The sequence below is a fragment of the Calidris pugnax genome, unplaced genomic scaffold, assembly GCF_001431845.1.
Source record: "Calidris pugnax isolate Ruff unplaced genomic scaffold, ASM143184v1 scaffold952, whole genome shotgun sequence".
In the NCBI taxonomy this organism is placed as follows: Eukaryota; Metazoa; Chordata; class Aves; order Charadriiformes; family Scolopacidae; genus Calidris; species Calidris pugnax.
In genome coordinates, this window is record NW_015092814.1 from 391,922 (window position 1) to 418,236 (window position 26,315).

At 50.6% G+C, this 26,315-nt stretch overlaps 1 protein-coding gene across 1 annotated transcript; it reads right to left on the reverse strand.

Annotated features, from left to right (window-relative positions):
* Window positions 1–1,401: 1,401 nt before the first annotated feature.
* Window positions 1,402–25,355, reverse strand: MARCH2 (membrane associated ring-CH-type finger 2). Its single transcript, XM_014962734.1, has 4 exons — window positions 25,046–25,355; window positions 20,460–20,655; window positions 7,229–7,438; window positions 1,402–4,267 (listed from the first exon to the last, which is right to left on the reverse strand). The coding sequence occupies exons 1-4, from the start codon at window positions 25,219–25,221 to the stop codon at window positions 4,109–4,111; spliced, it is 741 nt and encodes a 246-aa protein (XP_014818220.1). The 5' UTR covers window positions 25,222–25,355; the 3' UTR covers window positions 1,402–4,108.
* Window positions 25,356–26,315: the final 960 nt, after the last annotated feature.

Below are 26,315 nucleotides of genomic sequence, written 5' to 3' on the forward strand. Positions count from 1 at the left end.
GGGTGCTGAGGCAGGACAGAGCCAATGCGGTGCTGCATCCACCAGGGCTGTGCAGATTTGAGACCTTCTGTCATCCAACCCTGTGATGAGGGACTTCACCTCCTCAGTTTGAAGCAGCATCAGAAACAGGGATGCCCAGCTGGAACAGAAGGTGAAAGGTTCGTGGTTTGTGTCTGCCTACTTTAGGAGAGAAAGCTCTTAAAAATGAAGGTTGGACAGCAGGGGCTGCTCCTGACAGTGAAGCTACTTGTGGTTTTTAGAACGGAGAGTCTGTTTGGTGCCAGCCAGGACACCTCAGCTTGTTTGATTTGGTTTTTTTTGCAAAGAGAGTCCAGGGCAGAAGCACCCCAGAAATGAGCAGACTTAGACATTTCTATTCTCTTTCAGTCAGATTACATGGAGGCAGTAGGTAACACTGCAGGTGGAGATTGTGCCCTATTTCAAGGGGTATTTTTTCTCTCTCACCCATTGTCCTTCACTGTTTAAGACAAGAAACTGAGAAGGGATCCTGAAATATAAAGACTATCTCTTAGTCTGACAGTGGCTTGGTATAAGATCAAAAAGCTTATTCTTCTTGTTTGCCCTGTGCAAAATAATCACAATTTCTCACTGCTGTGGTTTCTGGAATGAGAGTAAATCACTGATGTTGAAAACATGCGTATCTTAGCCCAGTTTTGCCATTTTTGACAAGGGGTCTGGTGCTCACATCCCTTTGGAGAACAGCCAAGGAGGCGTCCAAGTTGTGCCGATCACTGGCTGGTTCCTGAAGCCCCAGCTCCTGTGGAGAGATCCCAGCCATCAGCATGTAACTCCAGAGTTGCAAAACCAATCCCAAGACATGAGGGGACTCTCCAAAGCACAGAGCACCCTCCTTCTCATGGGAAATACCCTTAGGACTTGTCCAGCGTGGTGAGGAACACGCACTTCAACCAAGGAAAGGAAATTGCTTTCTGAAAGCCAGCTTAATCACCCTGATGCAGGCAGGGTGAGACCAGAGAAAGCTGGGTTTCTCAACACACTGCTGCCCTAGCTCCTCTTCACCGGAACGTTCATAGAATCACAGACTGGTTTGGGTTTAAGGGACCTTAAAGCCCATCCAGTCCCACACCCTGCCCTTAGCAGGGACACCTCCCATTAGACCAGATTGCTCAAAGCACCCTCCAACCTGGCCTTGAGCACCAGGGAGGTTTCTGTGCACAGACAAGAGAAACTTGCCCATAAATGACCAAATGCCCTAGGTTTTGTCCAGCTTCAGCTCAAATATGAAACCTTCTGCCAGGTCTCTTGGGGGGCAGGTCAGTAAAGCTGCCCACAGCTGGCTGGGAAGCCAGCACAAGGCTCGCTATCAGGGAGACAGCCTGGGCTCTTCAGACCCTCCCGACTCCAGTAACAACGCAACAGTCCAAAGTTTGTCTCACTTTTATTTACATAATTGCACAGCCCGTTTCCCCATGACACTGGAAGGTGGCGGGTCAGAGACACTGATTTCCCACATCCACGAGCTGAAGATTCGAAGAGGCATGATTGTGTTTTGCAGGGGCACATGCAACAACTCCAATTATTGGCAACTATGTTAAAGACAACAAAGCTGAGAGTGAAGCCACCTCTGCGCAGGAGCACGGGGCCGGGCCCCAGCTGCCCCCAGCCCGGGACTTCTGGCTTTCACAGTTGCATATTTGGATCAACAGTGGGTTTCCTAACTGGAATCCTGGTTCCTTCAAGTCCTTACTAGGGAAATGTGGTGTGAGAGTGCGCATCCTTCATCACCTGCCAGAACCAGATGTGTCACGAGACCAAGCTCCTGGGAGGCAGCCAGTGCTGGGAACACTAACCTAAACCCCCCAGTTTTTCTTCATGGGAATGCCCTGGTGACAGAGGATGTGTTGGGGGGAGGGGGGCTGAAGGAAGGGGCACCCAGGAGAAGGCACAGAGCAGCGGTGCAGCGCTCGCTGCCCTGGGAGGGGGTGTGCGGAGGGAGCTGGGGGGAGCAGGACGCTGCCGCTGTGCAGGGGGGGCAGAGGCCTCTCTGCACCACAAGCCTCCAGGAGCACTGGGGGCCGGGGCATCCCTTCACGACAGGGGAAAGGGAAGGTGCCCACGGGTAGCTGGCAGAAGGGAGGAGACAGGCAGGGAGGCTGGCAGAGAGAGAGGAGCGGAGACACACGGCCTGGCTGTGGCACAGGACATTCACCCCACCATCAGTCAAGACCCTCGGGCTCAGAACAGAGACCAGCTCCGGTGTGACCACAGCTGGGCAGAGAGAGGCTGCTGCCAGACGTGCAGGGACGTCACCGAGCTGCATGAGTACCCTGGGACAGGAGATGAGGAGGAGAGTGAGCACAGAGCAGGCCCCAGGGCTGAAGCAATTCTACTGGGAGAGACAGGGCACTGGCTCCTGCTGCTCATGCCACCATCGACTTCCTGCCTAGGGTCAGAGAACACGTAAGGAAAAGCATCCTGCTTTGCTTTGCAGCCAGAGAGAAGGAGGAATGGCATATGGTGCTTTGAATTCAAGAAATTACACGTCTCGATCTAGCCAAGCACTGGACTGATCCACTTGGGTTCAGTAAAGGACCAGAGGGACATAGTGTGTCCTTCCCACTGCGAGGACATGGGCACCTCCTCCCTGCTACCTACCCTCACTATCACCACAGATGCACACACCTCTGGAGCACTCGGCAGGGCAGTGCCAACGCCGGTGTCCTTACAGCTGGGCTCAGGAACACCCAGGACCAAGCACAGGCACCATCTGGCAGGGTGGGGAGGCAGCAGAGAGGCACAGACTAAAGCCAAACTTGGGAAGACCCTTGGCACATAGGGCACTCCAAGACAGAGGGGTGTGTTAGCTGGAAATGCCAGTGGATGAAGGAGGAAGAGGAGGAGAAAATGCCAGCATTGCAGAAGAAGGGACCCAGAGCCTGTTCTCCGGGAACCAGCAAACTTGGGGCGTTTCACTAGAGGACAGATAACAGACAGGCAGCACTTCCAGGGATGAACCAAACCACAGCAGCTCCTCTGGCTGCCACCGAGGAACGTGCAAATAAAGTGCAGAGACAGCCGAGACCACCCGCGTGCTGCCGAGGGGCTGCAGAGCACAGCCTGTCCTGCAGGGCCTGCGCGGAACCACTCGGCCAGAGGTCCAGCCTCGAGATGGTGCATGGACACCAGCAAACAGGAACTCCAGCTCTCACCTTTTGGGGTCAGGAAAGCTCCTTCTGCATCTTTTAAAAGCAAAAGGCAATGGTGGGTTCAGCTAGTCTGAGCCATCACTTCCCACTCACAGATCCTCCATCTACCTTTGCCAGACGTGCCAAGAGCTGAGTGCACCCGAGTCCTGAGGATGAGCCAGGATCAGCAAGGGAAGTGTTTTGTGAGATCATGTCTGCACAGGAAGAGATCTTCTCGTTTTGAAACTTATTTTGAAATTCTCAAAATTACAGTACTTTACAATACAAAATGTCTCCATTCAGTATTATGTCATTTTACTCCTTCTGGAATTATAATAATTATCAAAAACACACAACTTTCTGGAAAGGACAGAAACACCACAAAAGAGAGCAAAGAGTAAGGGGAAAGGCTGCTTGCAGTATTATCAAAACCAATTTAGTGCAAAGGAGAAGGGGACTTTCAAGAAGGGTCGATGAAAAGTGTTCTTTATATGCTCATTTGCAGAAAAGGCATAGATTTAACCTCTGAATGAGATCAGGCTGCCAGCTTCTATACTGAAGCTTAGAACATCAACACAAAAAGACTGAAACACAATATGCATGGCCATTAAAAAATAATATTATATATAGATATATATATAGAGGGAAATATTTTCCACGTATGGTATTGAGTTATAGGAAAGTGTCCCTGCAGACAGGCATATTCTGCCATCTGGCTCTTTTGGGCCGTTTCACGTGACAGATGTTGATTATCTGTTTGCCATGGTATAAAGTACGTGCCGACCGCCAAGTCCCTTGGGGTGGGACAAACGCTCTCTAGTGCCTCCAGTCGCCGTGTGTTTCCTGCGCACGCAGGGGGACACCCGACCCTCTGTGCTTCTGCCAGCCCCGAAGGGCTGCCCTCACCCCGCAGCCACGCGCCGCGGCGGCCGAGGGACGGCTCAGACGGTGGTCTCATCCGCGGTCTTCTTCATGAGCTTGGCAGAGAGGAGGGAGTGGGGCACGGGGTGAGGGCTCCGCGAGGCTGGGATCATCAAGCGGACTTTCTGGTTGGTCCTTCGCCACTCCGAGTACAGCTGGCAGTGGTAGCGGAACGAAACCTGGCGGGCAATAATGCATTGCTCTGGTTACCAAACCCCCGTCACGTGCTGGAGCCCGCAGAGGGCCGGTGAGATGCAGTCACCCATCCGCCCTCCGTGTGCTTTCTGCACATTCCTTGTCAATCCACCAGCGACCCCCGGCCCAGGGGGACAGCACTGATCCTGAAATGCTTTGGGCACTCCATATCCCAAGCCTTTGATGAGGAATCAATTATCTCCTGGTAATACTGGGCTGAGCGTGGCACAGCCAAAGGAGCTTTCTGGGTGGCACCAGGACAGTGGGACAGAGTCTGCTCAGCTGGGTTTGGGTGCCAGGCCAGTGAGATGTGTTGGGGAGGAACGAGAACTCACCCCTTCACCCCAGCCCTGGGCTGAAGCGAGCACCTCATCTGGGCAAAACGAGAGGTTTTCAACAGGACTACCAGCCACCTCAAGTCACTGAATCCAACCAGCCTCCTCCCACCTCCCAGGTGCTTCTCTGCCCTTTGCAAATGCCTTCTCTCCTTGGTCTGCAACAGCAGGACATCAGTTGGACTTATTTTTTCTGACAACGCTGTGGCCTGGGAGAGCTGTGCATGCAGGGAGAGGAGAGGCTACAAAGGCTGGGGAGGGACCTAGGGACCAGCCTGGCCCAGGGGCAGGAGCTGGCCCCGTAGTTTCAGAGCAGCCCTGCAAGGGGAGCTTCGAGCCGTGCTTCCCCAGCGGGCTCCACTCCTTGCTCTGTTTGCAATCATTAACACTGCTACAGATTTTCTCTCAGTTCCTGCTGGTTCTTTAGCTTGGAAGCTAAATGTTTCTAGAATTTCTTGAGGAAGAAATAAAATCAGCGTATATTTTACTCCTGTTTATTTTCCTAGAAATTGTGAGCAAGAAAATTAAATACTAAATCCAGTCAGTCAGTCATGAAAACCAAGCTTTTGTACTTTGTAAAAGTAGGAAGTACCAGGAAGTCTATCTGACAAGGAAAAGTCAGCATTCCTATTGCTCTTGGATAGGTTGCAGACATCTGCTATGAGAATGGAGCTGTGCCCTGGTACTGAGGTGATTTAGCTTATTGACCTGTGCACTCCCCTTTTTCCTGTTGTAGAGGGACAGTGTGGGAATAAGGTGGTTTGCTGACAAACAAGAAGGAAACGCATCTCAGTCTTCAGAGACAGCGTGTGAACAGGGAGCTAGTGGTGCAAACCTCAAGGAAAGCTCCTGCTCCACAGGAAGGAGCTGCAACCTCGGCCACAGCCTGTCTGCAATCCTCACACCAGTCACAGCCACCAGCACCCACCCCTGTAACCGCTCCTTGTGCCGCACAGCCCAGGGCAGCACGGGAGAACTGCACTTGGACAGGGTAAATGTGACTCACGGGGCTCACTTAACGCCCTCTCTGTTCCAGGAAACATGAAGCACAGCAGAACTAGAGCCATTTTAGTCAGGCCTTGGGGTTTTCCTTTGTGAAATAACATTCTCCAATTTCCTCCAGATTTCCAGCTCCTCCAGACCAGTCCCGGGACAGAGAAGACGGAAACATTTCCTCTTAAGGTTTCCAATTTTAGCTTGGTTTTCTACAGAAATGAACCTTATGCAGCACGAACATGCAGCAGCGGAGACTTCCCTCAGCGGTGCCCTGGCCACTGCCACTCCTGCATGTTCAGACAGTGGCACCCACCAGGCACCCCCCAGAGCAGAGGCTCCCTAGCACCCCAGTTCATCTGGGAGAGCTGCAACGAATGGCCTAAGCCCAGGGAAATCAGCGACTCTGAGAAATCGGAGCATGAGATGGCAGGGAAATGGGCTGTGGCACTTCCACTGCCAGCTTTTTTGGGGTCCCACTACTTGTGCTCCAGCAACTGTATTTCTTCCCTTCCCAAAATGGTGCTTCCCAGCAAGCAGCTGGTAAATGGTATTGAGAGGGCATGAGCACAGACAGGGCTTTGAACAAGAGAGCTGAAACGAAGATCCAAACCCAGAAACCCACCTAGTAACAGCACATTAAAGAACTGAAACAGAGAGAAGTCCCAGGCCTGGGAGCCCCGGCAGAGAGCAGGGCTGGGGGAGCCCCGATGGCTCGGGAGCTGCTCCCCTGGCTCGCAGCCGGCCGCGCTCAGGGACGCGCCGCACCGCAAACTCACAGCTGCTTTCCTGCTCTTCTGGACTTGCTCCAGCTGCAAGCTCCTGGCTGCCTATCGCAGCACGTCCAAAAAGATGCCAAGTGAGGCATCTGCAGGAAGGTCTTTCCCAGCACAGACCAGTTCAACATTCAGAGCAGGTTCCCACTAACCCCCAGTGCCTCCAACCCCAACAGCCGCAGCAGTGGACCAGGGCTATTCAGGTTGGCTATGGGGCTCGAGTCCAAAAGCCCAATGTAAGAGAGAAGTCAGAGGTCTCCCCAGGGCTGGAGTGCTCCTTGCACACACCCTTCTGTGCTATTGACATCTTAAAAATAATGTGTAGGAATTTGTTTAGTCATGAGAGACCCCCAATGGCCAGTCTGCACCTCCTTTGGCACCTGTGCTGGGCAGCACAAAGCATGGAGGGACATGATGGCAGATTATTTAGGGGTCAAATGTTTTCCAGATTTTATTTTTTCCCCTCAACCACCCAGGTACCAACTCTGTGTTTCCTCTTGAGAATAGGAACAGGCAGGACAGCTGGACCACTGCCTGTCCCCAGCACCGGACATTCCCCCCAGCCTCAGTCCCGCTCGGGTATGTCTCACGTATGTGGCACCCTGGGGAACAGGGCTCCCATGTCAATTTGGAAAGCAGATGATCAGGAAGTGGTTTCTCATTCTCAGCAACAACTTCAGCAGCTCCCATTTGAAGATAATTAAATGGATGTTCAAGAGAAAGAGCCCAAGATTTTTCTCACAAGGGGAGTCAGAAACAGCTGGCGGCACCAACGCGGTGCGAGCCAGTGCTTCCATCTCCCTTTCGAACAGACACAAGGCCCTGGGCAGCAGACACTTACCAGTGTCCAAAGGACGTAAATTGTGAAAAGTGCTATAGTTAGTGCTATGAGTCCAATGGCCTCCAGTCGGCTGTTGAACTGCAGATGATCCTGGGCTCCACGCAGACACAGCCAGCCAGAGATCGCTGCCAGGGGAGTAATGAACAGGAAACACACCATGTCACAGAAAAGAGTCCTCTTCTCATTGCGGGGACCAGGGTCCTTCAGCCACTGCAGGAAGGAAGGGAGAAAGGCCATGAGCCAGCAGCACGCAGAGCAAAACAGGACTGCGACAGCGGGCAGCTCTCACATGCTCTCTGCAGCCTGTACATACCTGCTGCATACACTTAACTCACGTCAACAGAGAGGGTCAAATGTATTTTTAACAACCAACAAGGGAAAGGGACGAGACAACTGAAGAATATGTGCAGGGGATGGCAGTAGCAAACTGCTGCATGGGCTCTTCCCTGGAGCAGCGAGGAGCCGGCAGCAGCCAGGAGAGGGACAGGAGCTGCCTGGGCTCTTCCCTGGAGCAGCGAGGAGCCGGCAGCAGCCAGGAGAGGGAGGGAGGTCAGTTCAGTAAAGCCTGGCTGAGTAAAGATCTGACAGGTCTTGGATTGAGCTCCAATAGAAACATATCCAGCACTCTGCAACTGGGTAGGGGCTATGGGAAACTGGGGTCTTGGGGTCTGTGGTCAGGCCCCATAAGGGCAGCTGCCTCAAATCCAGCCCTCTGGTTCCTTGTGGAGAATTGTGGCATTTTAGAGTTTCACTCCCGATTAAAATAAAATCTGAAGTGCCCAGGTCCACCTGAGAGACTGCAGAAGACAGGTCTGCAGAGGGAGTTCTCTTGAGGGTACGACTGTCCCCAGGGCTGGGGCGAGCCGTGGCAGTGCAGCTCCCCCGGGAGCCCGGCGCCCACCAGGGCCGTCAGCGGGGAGTATAAACACCCACACACCTGCTATTTTCACTGAGATGGTGACAGAGAGGAAAAAAAAGCATACCACTTCAGCAACTAAGAAATCAAGACTGGAGGAAAAAAAAAAACCTGGAAGTGAATAACTAGCATTGCACCTGAGTAGACAAAGCAGGACAGCAGCCGAGGGGCCACCGTGTTGGGCTGGCCCTGGTTAAGGAAGGTGACACAAACCCATTTTCTTTTACATAACAACCTGTGCCCAAATCTGCATCTTTCTCATAGAGAAAGCCTTTGACCATTTCTAAAGAGCAAGCAGCACGACTGCCAGGTGAGAAGGGACACGGGGGTGGGCTGGCTGAGGGGACAGCCCCCATTGCTTTCTCCCAGATCTCAGTGGATCACAAGTGACCATGAAGGGATAAGGCAGGATTGGACAAGAAACAATCACACAGACACCACTGCTGAGAAGTCCACCTTCAGGACTATAAAACTTGTAAGATCTTTTCCCTGCTGGTGACCATCTGCTCACCTTACAAGCAGGAGAGACCTGCCAGGGCCAGGACAGAGCCGATTCTGGTGTATTCCTTCCCATTTTCAGGCTTGCTTTCCTCCCAGGCAACAAGTGATCTAGCACGGTGGAAGTTGCTGCGCTTTGCTCTGTGTTACCAAGAGGCTTTGCAAGCGCTTCTCTCTGGCAGCTCTCAAAAATTAGCAGGTTGCAGAAGGAACCCAACTCTGTTGCAGACAGGTTTCCCTCAACAGGCGATGATGTCTAAATGTTCACTGCTGTTTGGAGTCCTGACTTGCTTCCAGTGTGAGTTCATTTTAGACACATGACCTTGACAACAGCAATTGTTCTAGTTTTCCTGGGATTATGCTATTTTCAGCCTTTTCTTTCCTTTTTTTAGAATAGCAAGCAACTGCGGTACCAATACCCAGAGTTGTTACAGCACATTTTTACTGGGAGTCCTGTATGCTGGGCTGCCAGACCCATCCTTCTTTCCTGGAAAGATGACTGGTCTCATTTAGGATTTTTTTTTTTTAAAAAAAAAAAAAAAAAAAGGGAGAACATGATTGAAAAGGCACAGTCAGCAGGGAAGGGAATATCCCCAGGGCAGCCAGGGCCAGGCAGACACGTCCTCCTGCCAGACTTGGAGTAGGGTGCCCGCTTTTGAACAGGCAGCATTAAAAGGGACCTGTCTGAGAACTAAAGCTCCTTCTCTAGAGGGAATACTGCAGTTTAAATAGCAATACAGAAGTGGTGGTGGCAAGCATGCAAGAAATTAATGAGACCACGCTGGTCAAAACAGAGCACAGGCGACCTGAGGCCATTGCTAGCCAGAAAGACAAGCAGAAAGTGTTGGCCCAGAAGGGTTGCACACAAGTTTGTGCAGATTTAATTACAGAGAGAGGGATGTACAGTGAGACATGGCAGAGAAACGCAGACAACTTTTGTTGAAGTGGGAAAGAGAAGCGGGAGGTGGCAAATCTGTGCAAGGAACAGCACGGTGGCTGGGGTGACCAGAGCCCTGGTGGCAGCGCGCTCCGCAGACACCTCTGACGCCAGACTGAGCTGGCCAGGAACGGAGCAGAGGATGCTGCAGCAACAGGTAAGTGCCTGGATAGATCTTTCAGCTGGGAGGACTGATAAACAAGATATTTTAGAGATGCAACCTGAAGCACCTGAGAGACCCAAATGGAGCAAAACCAAGTGAAGCTGGAGAGCAAGCTGGGAGACAGGTCTGGAGACCAAGTAACGCTCCTGCAATAACAGAGAAGTCAGAAGCATTTTTAAAGCCATTCTGAGCACAACTTGATGGCAAGGCAGCCAGAAGGAAATTTCAGAGCAGCCACAACAGTGGTTTGGACAGGAGGAGCTGGGAGAAGGGGGGCAGACCCCTTGTGCAGCTCTGCAGAGGAGATTAGTGGTGATGGGCTGCATGGGGAAGATAAGGACCACACACGCAGTCCTGAGCGACCCTATGAGGAGGCGAGGGTGGACGGCAACTCACCTACACAGGAGAGCTGCTCCTACAAACAGTGCACTGGCAGCCTCACCACTTGAACCCCCTCTGTGTGCCTGGCGGTCCCCACTCCAGCCAGCACAGGCTGCCCTGGCTACACAGCCCTTGGCTGAATGACCCGGCCTGACTGACATCCCTCCAGCAGCAATCCCAGAGCACCCCGTCCCCTGTACAACAAGAATCTCAGGGACTGAAGGCAGATAGCTATTCTACTGCATTTTATTCTATTTATATTCCTTGTGACCTTTGAAACTCTTTCTTCCTCCCTAAGATGGGAGCCAAGCATCTAAAGGCAGGAAGCAAATTAATTTCCATTTGAAGTAGATGATTTACTTTGCCAATATGCACTGACACAGTAAGAAAAAGAATACAATAAGCCACCCTAAGGGCGCACGGTTTCTGGCACAGCAGCACATTAGTGCATATGGGACTTAAAATAAACCTTGCAAACAATCCAAAAAGTGGTCAGACAGATTAAACAATTTTTGTAGGGAAAACTATCAAGTAAACATGGGAAAGCAACAAAAGCACAACTTGGTCTTCTTCCAGGCCAAGTCTAAAACCAATGGCTTCCATGCTGCAATCACGTGTGAGGCTAAAGGGAAAGAGGTAGAGCTGGCTTCTTACTGCCCATTTTGCCTATGAGCTGGGGCCCAGAGCACCCTGCTAGAAGCAACCTCTCTCTGCTTGTGTGACAAGAAGGTATTCCACATACAATCATGTTCCTTTGTCCTCCTGCATGATCCTGAGGCTTTCCCAGATGTTCTTTCTACTGGGATCAGCAGGGTTGTGGAAGGACCTAGACGCACGGCAGGGCTACAGGATGATGAGTATCTGATCTTTGGGTGTCACAGCACCCATGAAACACGGGTGAGATGGACTGCAGGAGGAAGGCATGCAGAAAAAGGTACCATCAGCTCCTCTGAAAGCCAAGAGCAGAGCTCAAAGTGTAACAGAGCAGTCTCCCAGACTACTCTGCATGTCTTGGAGCTGGGCTGCATTGTGCCATTTGGGACCAAGGGGAATGGACTAAGGAGGGTTATAAAAGGATGTTTTAAAACAAGCTTTCATTGAATTTTACAGCTTACTTACCTTGTGTTGCAAAACATACATGACTGTGAGCTATTAGTCCCTGTTTCATAAAATGCATTGCATGCAGCACTCATGTGCCAGCCCAAAGCAGTCCCGTGCCAAATGGGAGCAGTGCAGTACGGTACCAGCACTGATGGACCAGCACTCTCTGGCCAGCATGTGCCCAGGTCTCTCCCAGCCTTGCAGATAGACACCTGCTCTGGTGAACACCGTTCAGGACCAGTGCGACCTGCCAGTCTCACCAGCTGACCCTGCCACACGGTTCACCATGTGCTTTACCACTACAGTATGATGCAAGCTGCAGCAACAACGGGAGTATTTGGCTGTGTAAAGCCAGCTGCGTTACAAAACATTCCCTGTCCTTTCTGTCCACCAAATCGTTAGCCTGTAGCTGCTCAGGCACCTGTTGATTTTCCTTTCATTGCTGACCTGTTGCCTGGCTATGCAAGCCAGAAAGAAAAACATGACCTTGATTTGCAGCACCGTGATTAGCCCTGTCCCTGCCCTGAGAAATGTGTAGCATCAAAAAACGCAGCTTCAGAAGAGGGACTGTCAGACCCCTTCTCTGGGCATCCACCAAAACCTCCTTGCAGGCCACTGAGCTCCATGGGCAGCCCCAGCAGGATGGTCCTGTTTCCTTTACCAAGGTGGGAAGGGATGTTTTCTGATGGAGCACCAGAGTTCAGGAAGCCAAGACCCAGAAACACAGGAAGCCCTGCAAGCAGAGCAGTTAAATGCTGCAGAGCAAAGTTTCACCTCCTCATCCTCCTTTCTTCACTGCGTAACCACCTGCTGTCGATGCTGCACAAACCTCAACAAGCTGAATTTCTCCTTGTAAGGGCACGATAGCCTTCCTTCCCTCGAGCACTCAGCCTGGCTCTAGCCCCTGGGCTGACTCAAGGAGAGCAAGAGCTGCAGGAGCACTAGGAACAGTGGACAGGAGAGGAAGCGACCCAAGCAGCGCTGCAGGTCACCAGGACACTTTCCTACACAGTGGCAGGTGCTTCTGTGGTTGGTGTCACCACGAGAAATGCTGCACCATGACATGCACAAACGTGCAATCATTGCACCTCAGAGAAAGCCTCCTGGTAGCAGGTCTTCTAGATCCTCAAGGCACAGACAGGGCTAGACAAAACAGTGAAGATGGACTCGTAAGGAAGAGGCTAGCGCTGGTAAGTGCCAAGAGCACAGGGATGAATTATTTAGTTTTGGCCTCAAAGAGGCTATTTCAGGTTTGCAGAGCAGTGCCAGGGACTGCACAGAGAAATAACAAGACCTAGGGTGGGATCTGAGAAGAGCATCTCCAGATAGCAAATGCAAGCAAAGGGAGAAAGGAAAAGATGAGAGAGGAACGGGACTCAGCTGGAGTGAGGAGTGATTTGGTTTTCACTAGATAGGGGAGTCTAACGTAGGCTTGCACTGAGAAAGGAGAGAGAGAAGCTGGGGAAGGGGGCAGAGGAGCACAGACAAGACAGAGAACGGTGCAGCGAGTTCAGCAGAAGAGTTCAAGGAAAACAAAGAAAAAAGTCTGTCTGTGAGGAAGATAAGGCTGGAGAAAGGGTGGAGGAGAATTCACGTCACATCTCAGTTCTCTGAACTAGGAGGGGGCAGCGATTGCTGCACAAGGCGCTAAGCCCAGAGCCAAAACTTCATTTCCTAGTACCAGAAGCAGGAGTAACAGGAATATCACTCCTTGCAAACCTCACTCTTGTTGTACCAGAGACACCCCAGGAGCACCTTCCACAGCTACGGGAGACAAGTGAGATGGAGCAGAACGACTGCACATGGCAGACCCACAGGAGGTGTCCTATACTCCAGCGTGACCCAAACAGCCAAGCAAACATCTCTGAGAATTTCAAACACGCTTTGTTGCAAGTGACAGTTGTCTTTGGAAGTTGCACTTTCCTTACGAGACAAAAAAAAGAAATAAATCCACTGACCTATATAAAATATCCAGCTTAACTGAGCCAGAAGTATTAGCAGTTAGCGAAAAATAAAAATTACTTTAAAAAAATTGCATAATAAAGTACAAAGAAAAACAGTAGGAGCAAAAAATCCCAGCAGTCTCCTGTACCGCATAACACCTTTGGAAGGAGCTGTTTTGCAGAGGCACAGCGACATGCAGATAGCACTAAAGCTGCCATTTTAAAATAGAGCATGTTAACACACATAGCAGGAAAGCACAGCACTGACGACACGGAAGCAGAATTTTCATGGGGCTCCATCACCAGACCTGCTTGCACGGACAGAAATCCAGGAACAAAGGGTGTGGCTAAACTGCTCTGGTGGTGACTCCTTCACCAGAGAAATCTTTTTTGGAATTAGTGAGCTGTCGCTGTCTCAAATGAGTTTTGCTTTAGCAAAGGTATTAAATGCTTAGAGAAGCATTATGAACAAGTCACATGTAACGCTCACTAGCTTTTACCACCAGGGTATGTTGGCTTTCAACATCTTGGTAATTTTAGCCAAGCCAGAGCCTTGGCCTCAGCACCAGGAATTCATGCCCACTCCCAGAGCCCAGCCCTGTAGCCCGAGGGTTCCTCTCCCAAGGACCTATGCACAAAAATACATCCTTCCCCTTTAGCAGGGACCGACGCTTTGCTGGGATTAAACAGCTGCTGCTCTGACTTCAGCCCTTACCTTGGTTCTCCTAGAGCCAGAGAAAGGCAGGCAGCTCCAGACAATCTGATCCATCCTAACTTAGGTTTCTAATGAGGCAGGAATTAATTGATCACAAGAGGCATTTCCTTCTCTCCATAAATTATAGGACTCTGAAGAACAAGGTTTGGCTGAGGCAAATTTAAGGTGTAAAATGTCAGTGCAAACAGACCCAACCCTGCTCAGAGAACTGTGTGACCACCTGTGGCCTGGGAGAAAGAGCAACACCATTTCCGAAGGCCTGCATTCCTTCAGTGCTCTGGACAGCAAAGATATAGATGTTTTCTGAAGATAAATCCTAGGCAGTACCTGTTTTTTCTGAGCTTAATGTTACTGGAACAAAGAAGAAACCACCCGTTCCAGGAAAGCTGTATGCACTGAAACTTATGGTTTGAACATTTCATCTAAATATCTGCTGAAGTCTTTCAGGTAACACAGAAACTTATTGGCACTTTTTCACTCTGCCAGCCACGCTGGCCAGAGTCTCACAGGTTCAGATCATTCCCTGTCAACAAAAGGATGCACATTAAACTAACTCTGATGCAGGAAAGTCAAGTACTGGAAAAACATCGCTCTCCGGGCCTTGGCCATCTTGTTCTCTGCTGGGGACATGCTCCTCACTCAAGAACCCCAGTCCACAACCCTCTTGTGTTGGAGACCATCTCAGAGAGCCAAGCTGAAGCCACTCTGTCCTCTCACAGCACAGGCACCGTCGTGGCAGCATCCTGCACCCATGACTACAGCCCATCCCCAGGCACCTGGGACTGCAGTTCAACTCTCCATCTTCACCTCCAGCACAAAACATGCCCCCAAAAATGCGCTCAGCCCACTGATCTCACAGTCTAACAGTTAACAAAAGCCTTTTGTGGGTTTTTTCAGCATTTAACCAGATGCTTAGTTAAAAAATAACTGAACTAGACTGAGCTGCAGGAGACACGCTCTCCACAGCCGTGGACCAGCTCGTGGCTGCCGGCGCTGGCTCCGGGCTGAGGCGAATCCCCCACTCCCCGTTCAGAGATCAGGCACACTGGCAGTCAGTATTGTTATATTTTTACCTTGAACAGACCACAACAGAAATAAATGGCTGCTTAAAGAAAATAAAAATCCAATTCTACTAAAAAACTCTCTTTAATCCACGCTGAACAAGGTTGCTGTCTTTCCTCCCTAAAGGGGGCTGTAAGTAATTAAATTACTGTTTGTGAAGTGCTCAGATACCACCGCAGCGAGTACCCGGAGAAGCCCATGCGGAAATGAATACTTTTGCCTTGAGAACAGGGATAGGAGAGCACAGAGGCACACAGCACAGCAGGACAAAGACACTTAGCCAGAGGGCATCTCTCACCCATGAACTGGTCCTGGAAAATGCAGTCTGTGACCACGTCAAGACCACACTGTAATGCAGATATACAAGAGGACTGAAGTAAAAACTAAGGCAATTTTAGTTGTGGCATTTCCTGACTTCCAAGAACTTTCTGCAGCTTCCGCAGAAGCATTTCAACTCGACCACGTAGCTTCTTCCCCACAGTGCTCACCGAAACGCCTCCCCCAGCCAGCTGTCAGCCCCTCTCCTTCCTAAGGCTCTTCAGACACAGAGAGAGCACATTTTCTCCAGGGCTGATGGCCCATTCCCATGGAGATCAGCTGTGCTGACCAGTGACCACCACAGCCACAACAAGCAGCTCCAAGCCTCCCTGGGCTGGAAAGGCAGGACACAGCAGAGCAAACAGTGAGAGGTTGCTGCTTTCTCCTGTGAGGACCAACATCAGCAGGCAGCGTGTTGTCTAATCCTTTTAGGGTTAGGTGTGAAACCGTGGGTTTCATGATGGCCACATGTCAGCAGAAGAGTGCGAGGTTGTCTGGATAACCTTCCACTCCTGAGACAGACCCTTTCATCACCACCACTGCCATAAAGCATGCTCCCACATTGCTCCCAGTCCTACTCTCCATCCCATTTATCCTCCTCTGCTCACAAATTTCTGTTTTGACTTCCCAGCTTAACTTGGTGAAGCGTGGATTTTTACCAGAGCTCCTAAAGAGCACACTTGCCCACAAGCATCACTTCCCCAAAGGCTTCAAAATGCTCCCACCCCTCCCTGCAGCAATGGGGCAGAGAATTTCTCAGATAAGGTGACTGAGGGAACTGTGTCATTTTTAAATGACTAAGCAGCCTCTTTCCCTAGACCTCTTCTCCGAAACAGATGAACAATGTGGGGATGACACTTCCCAAAAGTTTTTGGTGAAAAGTTTCGGCCCAATCTGGGGATGAGATTACACCAGACTGCAGACAGAGGGTATTAATGTAAAGTGCCAGCAAGCTGGTGAAGCAGTTATCAGCTCTTACAGAAGAGAAGTGCAGAGTTAGTGCAGAGCCTCTGCTAACAGCAGGCATGCTTCTGCAAGCTGCCACGCTCCATCAGTTGGCCTTGAAGTGAACAAAAAGCCCCAGCAAACATCACCTGGTGGAGGACACTCATTGCCACTGCTTCTGAGGAGCTGAGACCGGCAGTGCAGGAGCTCAGAGCGCCTGTCCCAACTCCCAAGCTGAACTCCAGGACATTTTCCCCAGACTTCAGGCAGGGAACAGAGCGTTGTACAGCGTGGTGGAAGCAGCACTACAAATCCAGGCCTGCCTGGTGAGCCCTTTTGCTCTGGCAGGAGAGCCCCACCAGTGAGGTGCCAGGCACGCTGTGCAAGTGCCAGTCTGCTGCCCCACGCTGCCCACAGGCCCGGCACATGCACTGCTCAGTGCGGCTTGTACCAGGCTCACAGCACTCCACGGCCTGCTGGCCCCTGGGAAGGAGCAAGAGCTGCTATCATGGGATTTATTAAGCCAGGCTACAGGCTGCTCCTCAAACCAGGGAAAATATTTGCTGCCAATGGACTGCAGGCGAGGGAATCGCTGTAGGGCTGTGTGATGATGGAGAGCTGCACATTAGACTTGGCTCTTTGGCAGGGATCACTCCCACCAGCTGACTGGTGACTTTCCATCAAGTGCTTACTGGCCTCCAAACTCACAAGGCACTAATGGCACCTTATGCAAGCTCTGCCTCCCAGAAGAGGGCAGAACACCCTCTGCGCTGTGCTCGCAGACAATCCCCAAACACAAGACCTAACAAGTAATTTGTATCCCAAAGCCTTTGACAACCATCAGTAACAGCTTGAGGGTCCTATTCCTCTCTGAAATCGCAGTGGTATTTTTCTTGCGTTTGAGACTCATTAAATGCTGCCCACCCATCACCTCTCATTGCTCACAGATTGCTTGTTGGTCACCATACCCTCATAGGCTCCAGTTCAGAGGCGCTCTTCAGAGATTTCAACAAGAATTAAAATTTGACTGTCCTGGGCTGCTCACTCATCCACCCTGGAGAACAGACATGAAGGCACACAGAGGACCCATGACTTCCCTGTCACACTGTTTCAGCAAGCTCCTCTTGCCTGCTGGAGGCACAGACCTCAGTGTCCGAGGAGAAATACCTCCAATATATACTGGTCTTAGAGCTTTTATTCAAGTATGCAGTTTTCTAAGCCTGTACTTGTTACGAGGTGATACAACATCTGTGAACTATGGCTAAATGCACTTCCACATGTTTGTTTCTGGGCATGAATACTTTACTAGCTCTTAAGCTAAAACATCTGAAATCAGCACTCAAAATTTTGGCCCGCGTAAGCCCTAGCAAGCTCAACTGTTACTGGGCTTGCCTGCACTGTGTCCTCAAAGCCAAGATATGGCCCTTCCCAAATGTTCTGAAGCAGTGGTTTTAAACTTCTGAAACAACCATTTGAGAGTTTTTGGTCAAAGAGCCATTTTATGTTTTAGCAGCTGGGAGAAAAGCGATAAGGCTTGGGCAGCACTAACCACTGATGTAATGCTCTCTTACGGATTGCTTCGCTAAATACATGGTTTGGTTTAGTCTAAAGCCTCCTCCTGTCTGGGGCTGTCAAGTCAATGACAGTCAGTCGTAAATTAAACAATCGTTAAAACTGAGTATCACTTTTGCAAACTGAAGCTTCAGTGCTTCCACAGTTGGGGAGCTCTTTTCCCCTCCAAGGCTTGCTGGGCACCCAGAGGAGACGGGAGTGCGGAAAGGAGAGTTGGGGACTGCGGGAAGGAGAGGGTACAGGTATCATTTCCAGAGGGAGGTGGGGAGGAGAGGAGACGGGAGTGCGGGAAGGAGAGGGGACAGGTATCATTTCCAGAGGGAGGTGGGGAGGGAATGGTAACCTCTAGAATTGGTGGGAATGGTAATAGAGACGGGAAAGGCAACTTAGAATGGCAATTGTGACTCAGTTTTAATCTAACTGATGGAGCAAGGGGAAGGAGAAAGCAGACAAGAGCAGTCACAGTTACAAAACCAGAATTAACCCCTGCATCCCCTTGTGACCAAGAGGGCCAATGGAATCCTGAGCTGCACAGGGAAGAGTGTGGCCAGTAAGTCAGGGGAGGTCGTTCTCCCCCTCTACTCTCTACTGGTGAGGCCACAACTGGAATACTGCATCTGGTTCTGGGCTCCCCAGTTCAAGAGAGACAGTGAACTATTGGAGAGAGTCCAGCGTAGGGCAACAAAGATGATGGAGGGATTGGAGCATCTCCCTTACAAGGAAAGGCTCAAAGAGCTGGGGCTCTTTACCCTGGAGAAGGGAAGGCTGAGGGGAGGCCTTAATCTATGTTTACAAGTACCTAAAGGGTGGGTTGAAGGAGGATGGAGCCAGACTCTTTTCAGTGGTTTCCAGCGATAGGATGAGGGGCAACGGGCACAAGCTGGAACATGGGAAGTTCCACGCAAATATGAGGAAGAATTTCTTTCTGGTGAGGGTGGCAGAGCCCTGGAACAGGCTGCCCAGGGAGGGTGTGGAGTCCCCTTCTCTGGAGATCTTCAAGACCCGCCTGGATGCAGTCCTGAGTAATATGCTCTGGGCAACCCTGCTTTAGCAGGGGAGTTGGACTAGATGATCTCTAGAGGTCCCTTCCAACTCTGACAATTCCGTGATCCCCACACAGACACTGCTGGCGGCACGAAAGAGCCTCTGATAGCTGGGAGGTAACAGGAGTCTGTTGTTAAGAATCATCTCACAAACCTCCTTCTGCTGCCTCGCTGAGAGCAGTGCAGCAGCAGCACCGCCTTGCAATGGCTTGAAATGCTATGAACAGGAAAAGTAACTTTTGATAAAAGACCCAGAACTATGTGCCATAGTCCAAACACAGAATGGGAGGTACAAGATGAGAAACCCTGCAGGGACAGGTGCACACAAAGAAGCGAAGTACTTGCAGTGGTGACTCCAGATGATGCTTTTCCACTCCTCTCATTGCTGATGGCTGCAGGACCTGGGGGGCTCCCACAATGTTTAACTGTAAATCCCCACTGCAGACTGATGCTCCTCTGGGCTGCACACTGTGTGCAATGAACAGCTGAGTGGGAAGGGGTTGCTGTCTCACAGGCAGGAAAAGGGATCTGGATGGGGTGCAGGACCTTGCTTTGATCTTCCAGGTGGGACCTCAGGTGTGCCAGAAACACCCTCCTATGGTCCTACAGCACCACCAGAAACTGTCGCCATATCAACATCGCCTGCTCACCCACTAACACAACTCAGACGTATTTTGGCAGATTAAACCCTCTTCTAAAACAAACCATTACAGCCTTTTGTACTGTAACTCACTGATTTACTTATTCCTCTTTGTGGTTGTACACTTGAATTCTGAGGTCAGAAGATGGGCTGGTCAAGCTGCCCTTGTTTCCCACATATAAAGGGCTTCATTACAGGCAGCGGTTATAAACTTCAGGGGCCAAAGAAAGTCTGAAATGTGTGTCCAGCCTGAACAGGGGAATGAAGAGAGCCTTGTGATAAACCAACCCAACCCACCAACCAGAGCCTGGATGGTACCTTCCAACTCTGGGAGGCTGATGGATCCATCAGGAACCTGGTCTCTCTATGGTCAATGCAAAGAGGAACGTAGGGACTGTCTGAGCCGTGTCCTGCTCTCTCCTTGGACTGGGGGGAACACGGGGCAGCGGCAGGGCACGACAGCTCAGCAGGAAGAAGCAAGACTCAAGGGCTTTGAAGCATACATCAGTATTAATCAAGGGGGGATGAACAGTATCAGCAATCGCCACATCTCACTTTTCAGAGCACAAGAAGTCACATGCAAGAGCTGCACTAGAGTAACACTGTGAGATAAGATTAAAGCTATCAGGAAAAAGGACTATTTCTGAGAGCTTCGTATTTCAGTCAGTCCTGTGGTGACCTTTGTGTTTCGACGCTCAGGCATTAAAGTATATCTTCAAGTGCAATGTTTCCCTTAGTCCTACAACCTGGCACTGGTAGGCAGCATGTGGGGGGTTCGCAGGTCAGAATTGCCCCGAACATCACTACTGCATCTTTGCAACTACATCCCTTGGTCTGATAAAAGACTTGATCTCTCTAAACAAATTGTTCTTTGTGAGAGCTAAGGTACTGTGAGGAGGAGGAAAACCACAGCAAGAACCACATGGACAGTAGGGCATATCAGTCATTCTCTCTCAAATGTTAAGGAAATAAAAGTGAAGCAGGAAGAAAGCAGTACCTCTGTCAAAGGTCTCGGTCTTCTCTCTACAACAAATTCTGTGTGGCAAAGCTCACAGTAACTTGTGTTGGAGGACGATAACCATTTTTCCAGGCAGCTCTTGTGCACGGTGCCCAGTGTTCCTGTGCAGTCACACGGGGAAAGCAGTCCCTCCCCATTTCCACCTTCATGACAGATTCGACAGATGGGACCGTCACTAAAGAGGCAGACAAACAGAATGAAATCACAGTCAGAGCAGGCAGAACGATTCAGCCACATCGGAGAACGGGGTCTGATCCCACCAAGGCCCTGAAGGGCGCACGCGCAGAGGGCAGCGTGTGACAGAGCATCCCAGACACGCTGCAACCCTCCAAAGCAGCCTGCTGCAGCAAGAAACCAGTCTCAGGGGAGCGTGGAGGTTCCCAGGGCATTTTAGGTCAGCAAAATCTGGAAGCCACATTGATGAGCACCCCAGCACCCAAGAGAAGCTGGCACATCAGCCACAGAAAGGACCACAGCGCGTGTCTCACAGTCTCCAGCTCTGCTTGCAGCAGGCAGAGAGGCTCACACCGGAGCTGAAACCAGCTTTGAAGCACTGATGCAAATCTAGAAGCCCAAAGCAGCACCGGATGATCCACGCTAGTCACAGCGTGCCCCCAGCCACCTGGAGCCACTCTAGAGGTTTGCAGTCATTGTAGCATTTATCAGATCAGCTACTCACTCTCACCCCATCTCTGCTCTGCATCCACTTAAGTAACTGTGTAAGGAACAGCAATATTTAAAGACACAACTACATTTACCCTGGAAGCTCAGCTGCCCAAGGACACAACATATTTCATGGCAAGCAGTCACCCAGACTAAGTTCTCTTACAACAAACCCTCTGCCCATCACAGTGCAGGAGCTCAGCATCCTCCCTGTGCACTGCCAGGCAGAGAGCCAGTCTGCAGCGTTCGGGGCTTTAACTCACTGCAGAAATGCCTTTGTTGAGGGATATTAGTTGTTTGCTCAGGCAGCAGGTCCTTCTTTAACACCTCAGTGCTTCAACAACCACCCTCTCCTTGGCTAGAAGTTTCAACTAAAGAATCAAATATCTTTGATCACACTCAAGATCTGCTCTCTTGGGATCTGACAGAACCAGAGCTCAGATGGAGAGAAGCATCAAACACTTCCAGAGAAAACCTTCCCCACAGCAGACCCGCACTGCTGATCACACTCCAACCACCCATTTATTCCCAAGATATTCCCTCATGTCTTTACCTGGCAGCACTGACTGTGGACTATTGTTGCTACTGCTCCGGCACCCAGCAACCTGTAGCTCAAGTGTATCAGATGATATTCGTATGACAAATTTCCATCACAGACTGAAGTAATTTTTTTGTGTCTATATAAACTCAGAGCATCCAGTGTCCTCCTGTAGCAAGGACTTTCTCTAGCTGCAAAAAGAACCAAGTCCTTTTCCCTTGAAACCTCTCATTTGCTTGTTTTGTGTACTATCCCCTCATTCTTGTCCTGTAAAAGATGTTTTCCACATCTCCCACGTTTGCAGACCTCCATCATAGCCTGCTCAGTCACGTCTTCCACAAGCAGAAGAGTCCTAGCCTATTTAGCCATGCTTCAGAGAGAAACACATCCACCTTTCTGACCACCTTCGCTACCCTTCCCTCCACCTCTTGCATTTCTAAAACACCCTTTCAGAGCTGCAGGGACCAGAGTTACAGCTTTCACAATGAGGGCACATCAGGGATTTTTGCAGCAACTGTGTTCTGTCCTTCATTGCTTCTCTAAATCTTAGCATCTCATTTGCCTTTTGGTTACTGCTGCAAGCAACCACCACATGCCCAAGATCCCCTTCCTCCAAACCCACAAACATGTATGTAAATTCCAGACTATTGTTCCCCATCTACATCAGTGCACACTGAGTGGCAACCGTTATTTTAGCCTGCATTTTAGGTCCAAGGGCATCCCAGCTGGCATCTGAAGGCACAGGTTTCATAGAAGCTACATCTGCGAGCCCCATAACGAGGATGCCTTGGGCTCCCTGGGAAACCTCAAATGGCTCTAGGTACTGAAGTTCACTATTCTCAGCAATTTAGTACATTTAGTATCACTGTTCGCCATTCACCAAGATCATTTAGGAGTAAAATGCTGGACAACAGAGGGCTGGGGCAGGGCTGCCCTCCCCCAGACCACGAAAACTAGCCACTCACTAGTATCTCAATTCTTTCCCACCTTCCAACCAGCTGTTTCTTTCACATAACAACCATTCTCTTACGTCCGTAGTTGCACCAATTTGGGGGTGGGAGGGAGGGCGAGAAAGGAACATCTTTATTTCAAAGATCCTATTGCACATCCTCTTGAAATGCAGGTGACCTGTATCAGCCATCACCTTTTCCCACAGATTTCCACAAAACCCGCACTGGTCCTGTCTCACAGTTCATACTCCACTGCTGTTCTGACTTTAAAAAAACCCACCTGCCTGCAAAAAAACCTTTGTGGGATTGCAACACAACTGTTGGAACACACAATGTGCAATCTCCAGAAGTAGTAATGCTACTTCCATCAGCTTGCACAACCAGTCAAAAGAGAAAGCAAGAGCAAGACACAGAAACACAAGCATAAGGAAAATGACTGTACTGGGGAAAAAGCTTGATGGGACACAAAGGGAAGAGAAGAGCCAGCAAGAAAGTACCCACAGCTCACTCAAGGAGAAGCAAGACTCCTCTCCTGGTGCACCACAGGAGATCTCTACCACTTTCAACTCAATGTTTAGCAGGTTTCATCCCAACTGGACTTTTAAATCCCATTTAAGGCTGTGAAGCAACGTACACCCACTGCACCACCCCGTTCTCTCTGCCACATGACTGGTGAACCACTGACCCTTGTTCTCTCCTCATTTTCATGTGCCTTTTATTTAGGGGACTCCTTCAGCCAGGACAATCCCTGCAACAGGAGTCTGGAGAGGTGGTGAGAAGTTCATCCTCAGAAATACTGAACACTGCAGCAGCCAAGACTCTGAGCAGTCTGATCCATCTGTGAAATTGGCTTTGCTCTGAAAGGAGGCTGGACCGGCTGCCCTCCAGAGTTCCCTTGCAATCTGAATTATTTGACGATTCTGTTGCCATTCTGTTGCCCACATTTATTGCCATAAATCTCAGCACTGTATCAGCACGACAAGATCACAGCCCACTCACACAGCCTTAGTGACAGGGACAGACAAAAAAAAAGAAAACCCAAGCCTCCAGTGCTCTCATGCATCTGCTATTTCCTAAGACAAGCATCTGTAAGATATTTCATCCGTTCTCTTCCTGTTTGAGAAGTTTCATATTTCCAGTGCATTAATATAACCTTGGCTACCAATAAACAATCCATAAGGGAAAATATTTGCTGACAGTGCAAGAAAAAAGTTCTTATCAGACTCCATTTTCCTTCCTTCCTCTGTGGAGGAGGGGGGAGCTGGTCACACTCCCACACGATACACCCTCAAACAGTTTTCCAGCAGGCTGTAGAGATCATACCACTAATTCAACCTTCCAGTACAGTCACACTGCTCCTGGCTTCGCTTTGCTAAGCGCTGGTGACAAAACAGAGACCGAAATGCACCACCCCCAAATGAACCAACTGATGTCCCATGAAGACCCTCACATGAAGAATCCTGTTAGGTTTTTTTTTTTAAGCTGTAATCCCAGGTTTTCCCACCCAATTTTTTACACGTCCACAAGTTTTAAGGGGTTGCATGACTTCTCGCCAAGCCTATCTGTTGTCAGAGAGAAAGCTCAGTTCCCTTCGCGTTTTTCTGGCCTGCTCCAGTTTCTCTAGATACAGCAGCTACGTTTGCCTCAGTTCTCATCGAGCTTTCCTGCTTTCCTCCCCAACATGTGCAGTCACCGCTTTCACACCTCATCGATGTTTGGTCAAATGCATTGAAAAAAATAACAGCTCTTCAGACAGGATTTGAACACAAAACGTGACCGGTCTCACAACCTGGACTGAACCACGCTGCCAAGTGTCCTCTGCTCTGGAAGTTGCTCAAAATACATGGTAAGAAGTCACCTCAGGAAGAGTATGAGCACGCGAAGCTGCCACATGTCCCCTCTAGCAATAGCTGGACACTGCAGTCCTCGCAACACAAACACCCTCCTCTCCCTGGGGCTGCAAATCCACACCACGCCTTTACTCCACAACCGTCCTGGAACAGGGGATGTACTCCATGTTCAGCCCTTAAATCACCTCCATGAACACCGCCTTTGCTAGCATGGTGTCCCACCTTCACTGCTGCTCAGCAAGGACTTGGCAGAGGTAGGGGGTGAGCGGTGGCCTGTGCCGGCCCACGCTGGAGCGGCCTCATCCCCGGGGGGTTGTGATGAACATGTGAGCCCCAGTCCACCACCCAGCCCACCACCATGGGTGACCGGCACGAGCTCCCGCAAAGAGAGCACAGGCCTGGCAACTATCTGGCTAACAAGGATTCGCACTCAATACTAGCACCCTGGCGAACTCCTTCACGAACAAGACTTTGATGTCTCCCTCTACACTTAGAGCCACAAAAAAGGGGGGAAATAAAGCACAGATGCTGTCAGCCCAAGCCCCTTCCCTGAGGCAGCCTTACCTCTGGGCGCCCAGCGCCTTGATGACGGTGGAGAGGAGCCGCCCGTCCTTGGCGGTGACCTGCGTGACGTACTGCGGGCGACCGATGTCGTTGTCCTCCACCGACTTGGAGAGGGCGGCGCTGCCCGGGCAGTCGCAGAGGGAGCCGGGGAGGTGGCAGCAGTCGCCTGTCGTCATGGCAGCTCCAGGCCCCTCTGCCCCGGAGACCTGTGGGAATGGCACCACGGTGAGAGCCCGGCACCCCGGGCCACTAGCCAGACATGGGCCGCTAGCCAGAATACGGGCCTCGAGCCAGGACACGGGCCACTCCTCACCACCCTCCTCCTGCCCTGCTCGGGCCTGCAGCACCTGGGGCCCCAACAACCATGGGTTTTGCTCTTTCTCTGCCCCTTATAATAGGCTTTGTGAGGCTGCCTTACCATAAAATTAAGGCTTCGAGTGTCCTACTTACATAATTTAGTGTCACGATTGCAAATTTGCCTTTCCCAGAGAGAATTCCTGTTACCCACCCTTTACCCTGATGAAGCCTTTCAAACCAAACGTGCCAACGCAAAGATGGGGAAGGCAACCAGAAGCCCCATGGGCCCGTGTTGTTTTGGCTAGAGCTATCCTGAAATCTTATATCCATACCCTCTGCAAAAGTTGCAAAGTTCATCTGAGCTCGGCACTTAAACCACTCTGTGTGCTCCTGTTCAGGGCACCCCTTTCCTCCAGTGCTTTCTGAACCCATTAAAGCCTGTCCACCCAACTCCACAGGCTCCCCCCTCTGCCCCACCTTCGATTTTCCATTTTTTAAATTTCTTTACAGAAATGCACACACTTCTGTTTCCACATCCCACATGGTACATCCCAACAGTGAACGTGCGGGTATTGACCACCCAAAAGCATTGGAGCTCCACAGAAAGAGCAGTGGGACAGTCGTCCTCCTTTTTCCCTTCCACTGGGTCGGACCGATAGGGATTTTTATGACAGCCACGTGCAAACAGCAGAGCACACCATCATGTTTTTGGCACCTCTGTGGTTTACCCAGCAAGGAGAACACAAGGAACAAGCAGGAAATGCAGGAACAAGGGAAAAGATGCAGAGAAAAAGCCCAAGGTGACAAACCAGGAGCTGGCTGAGGTGAGGCCGGTGCAGATGGGAGAGCTCTCTGCCTCTGAAGGAAGGCAGCAGCTCGCCCAGCGGCCAGCAGCAGCCTCCCTGGCAGGGGTTATCTCCATCCCAAGAACAGGCCTGCTTTGCAGATTCAGAAAAAAAAATCCCATTTTCTC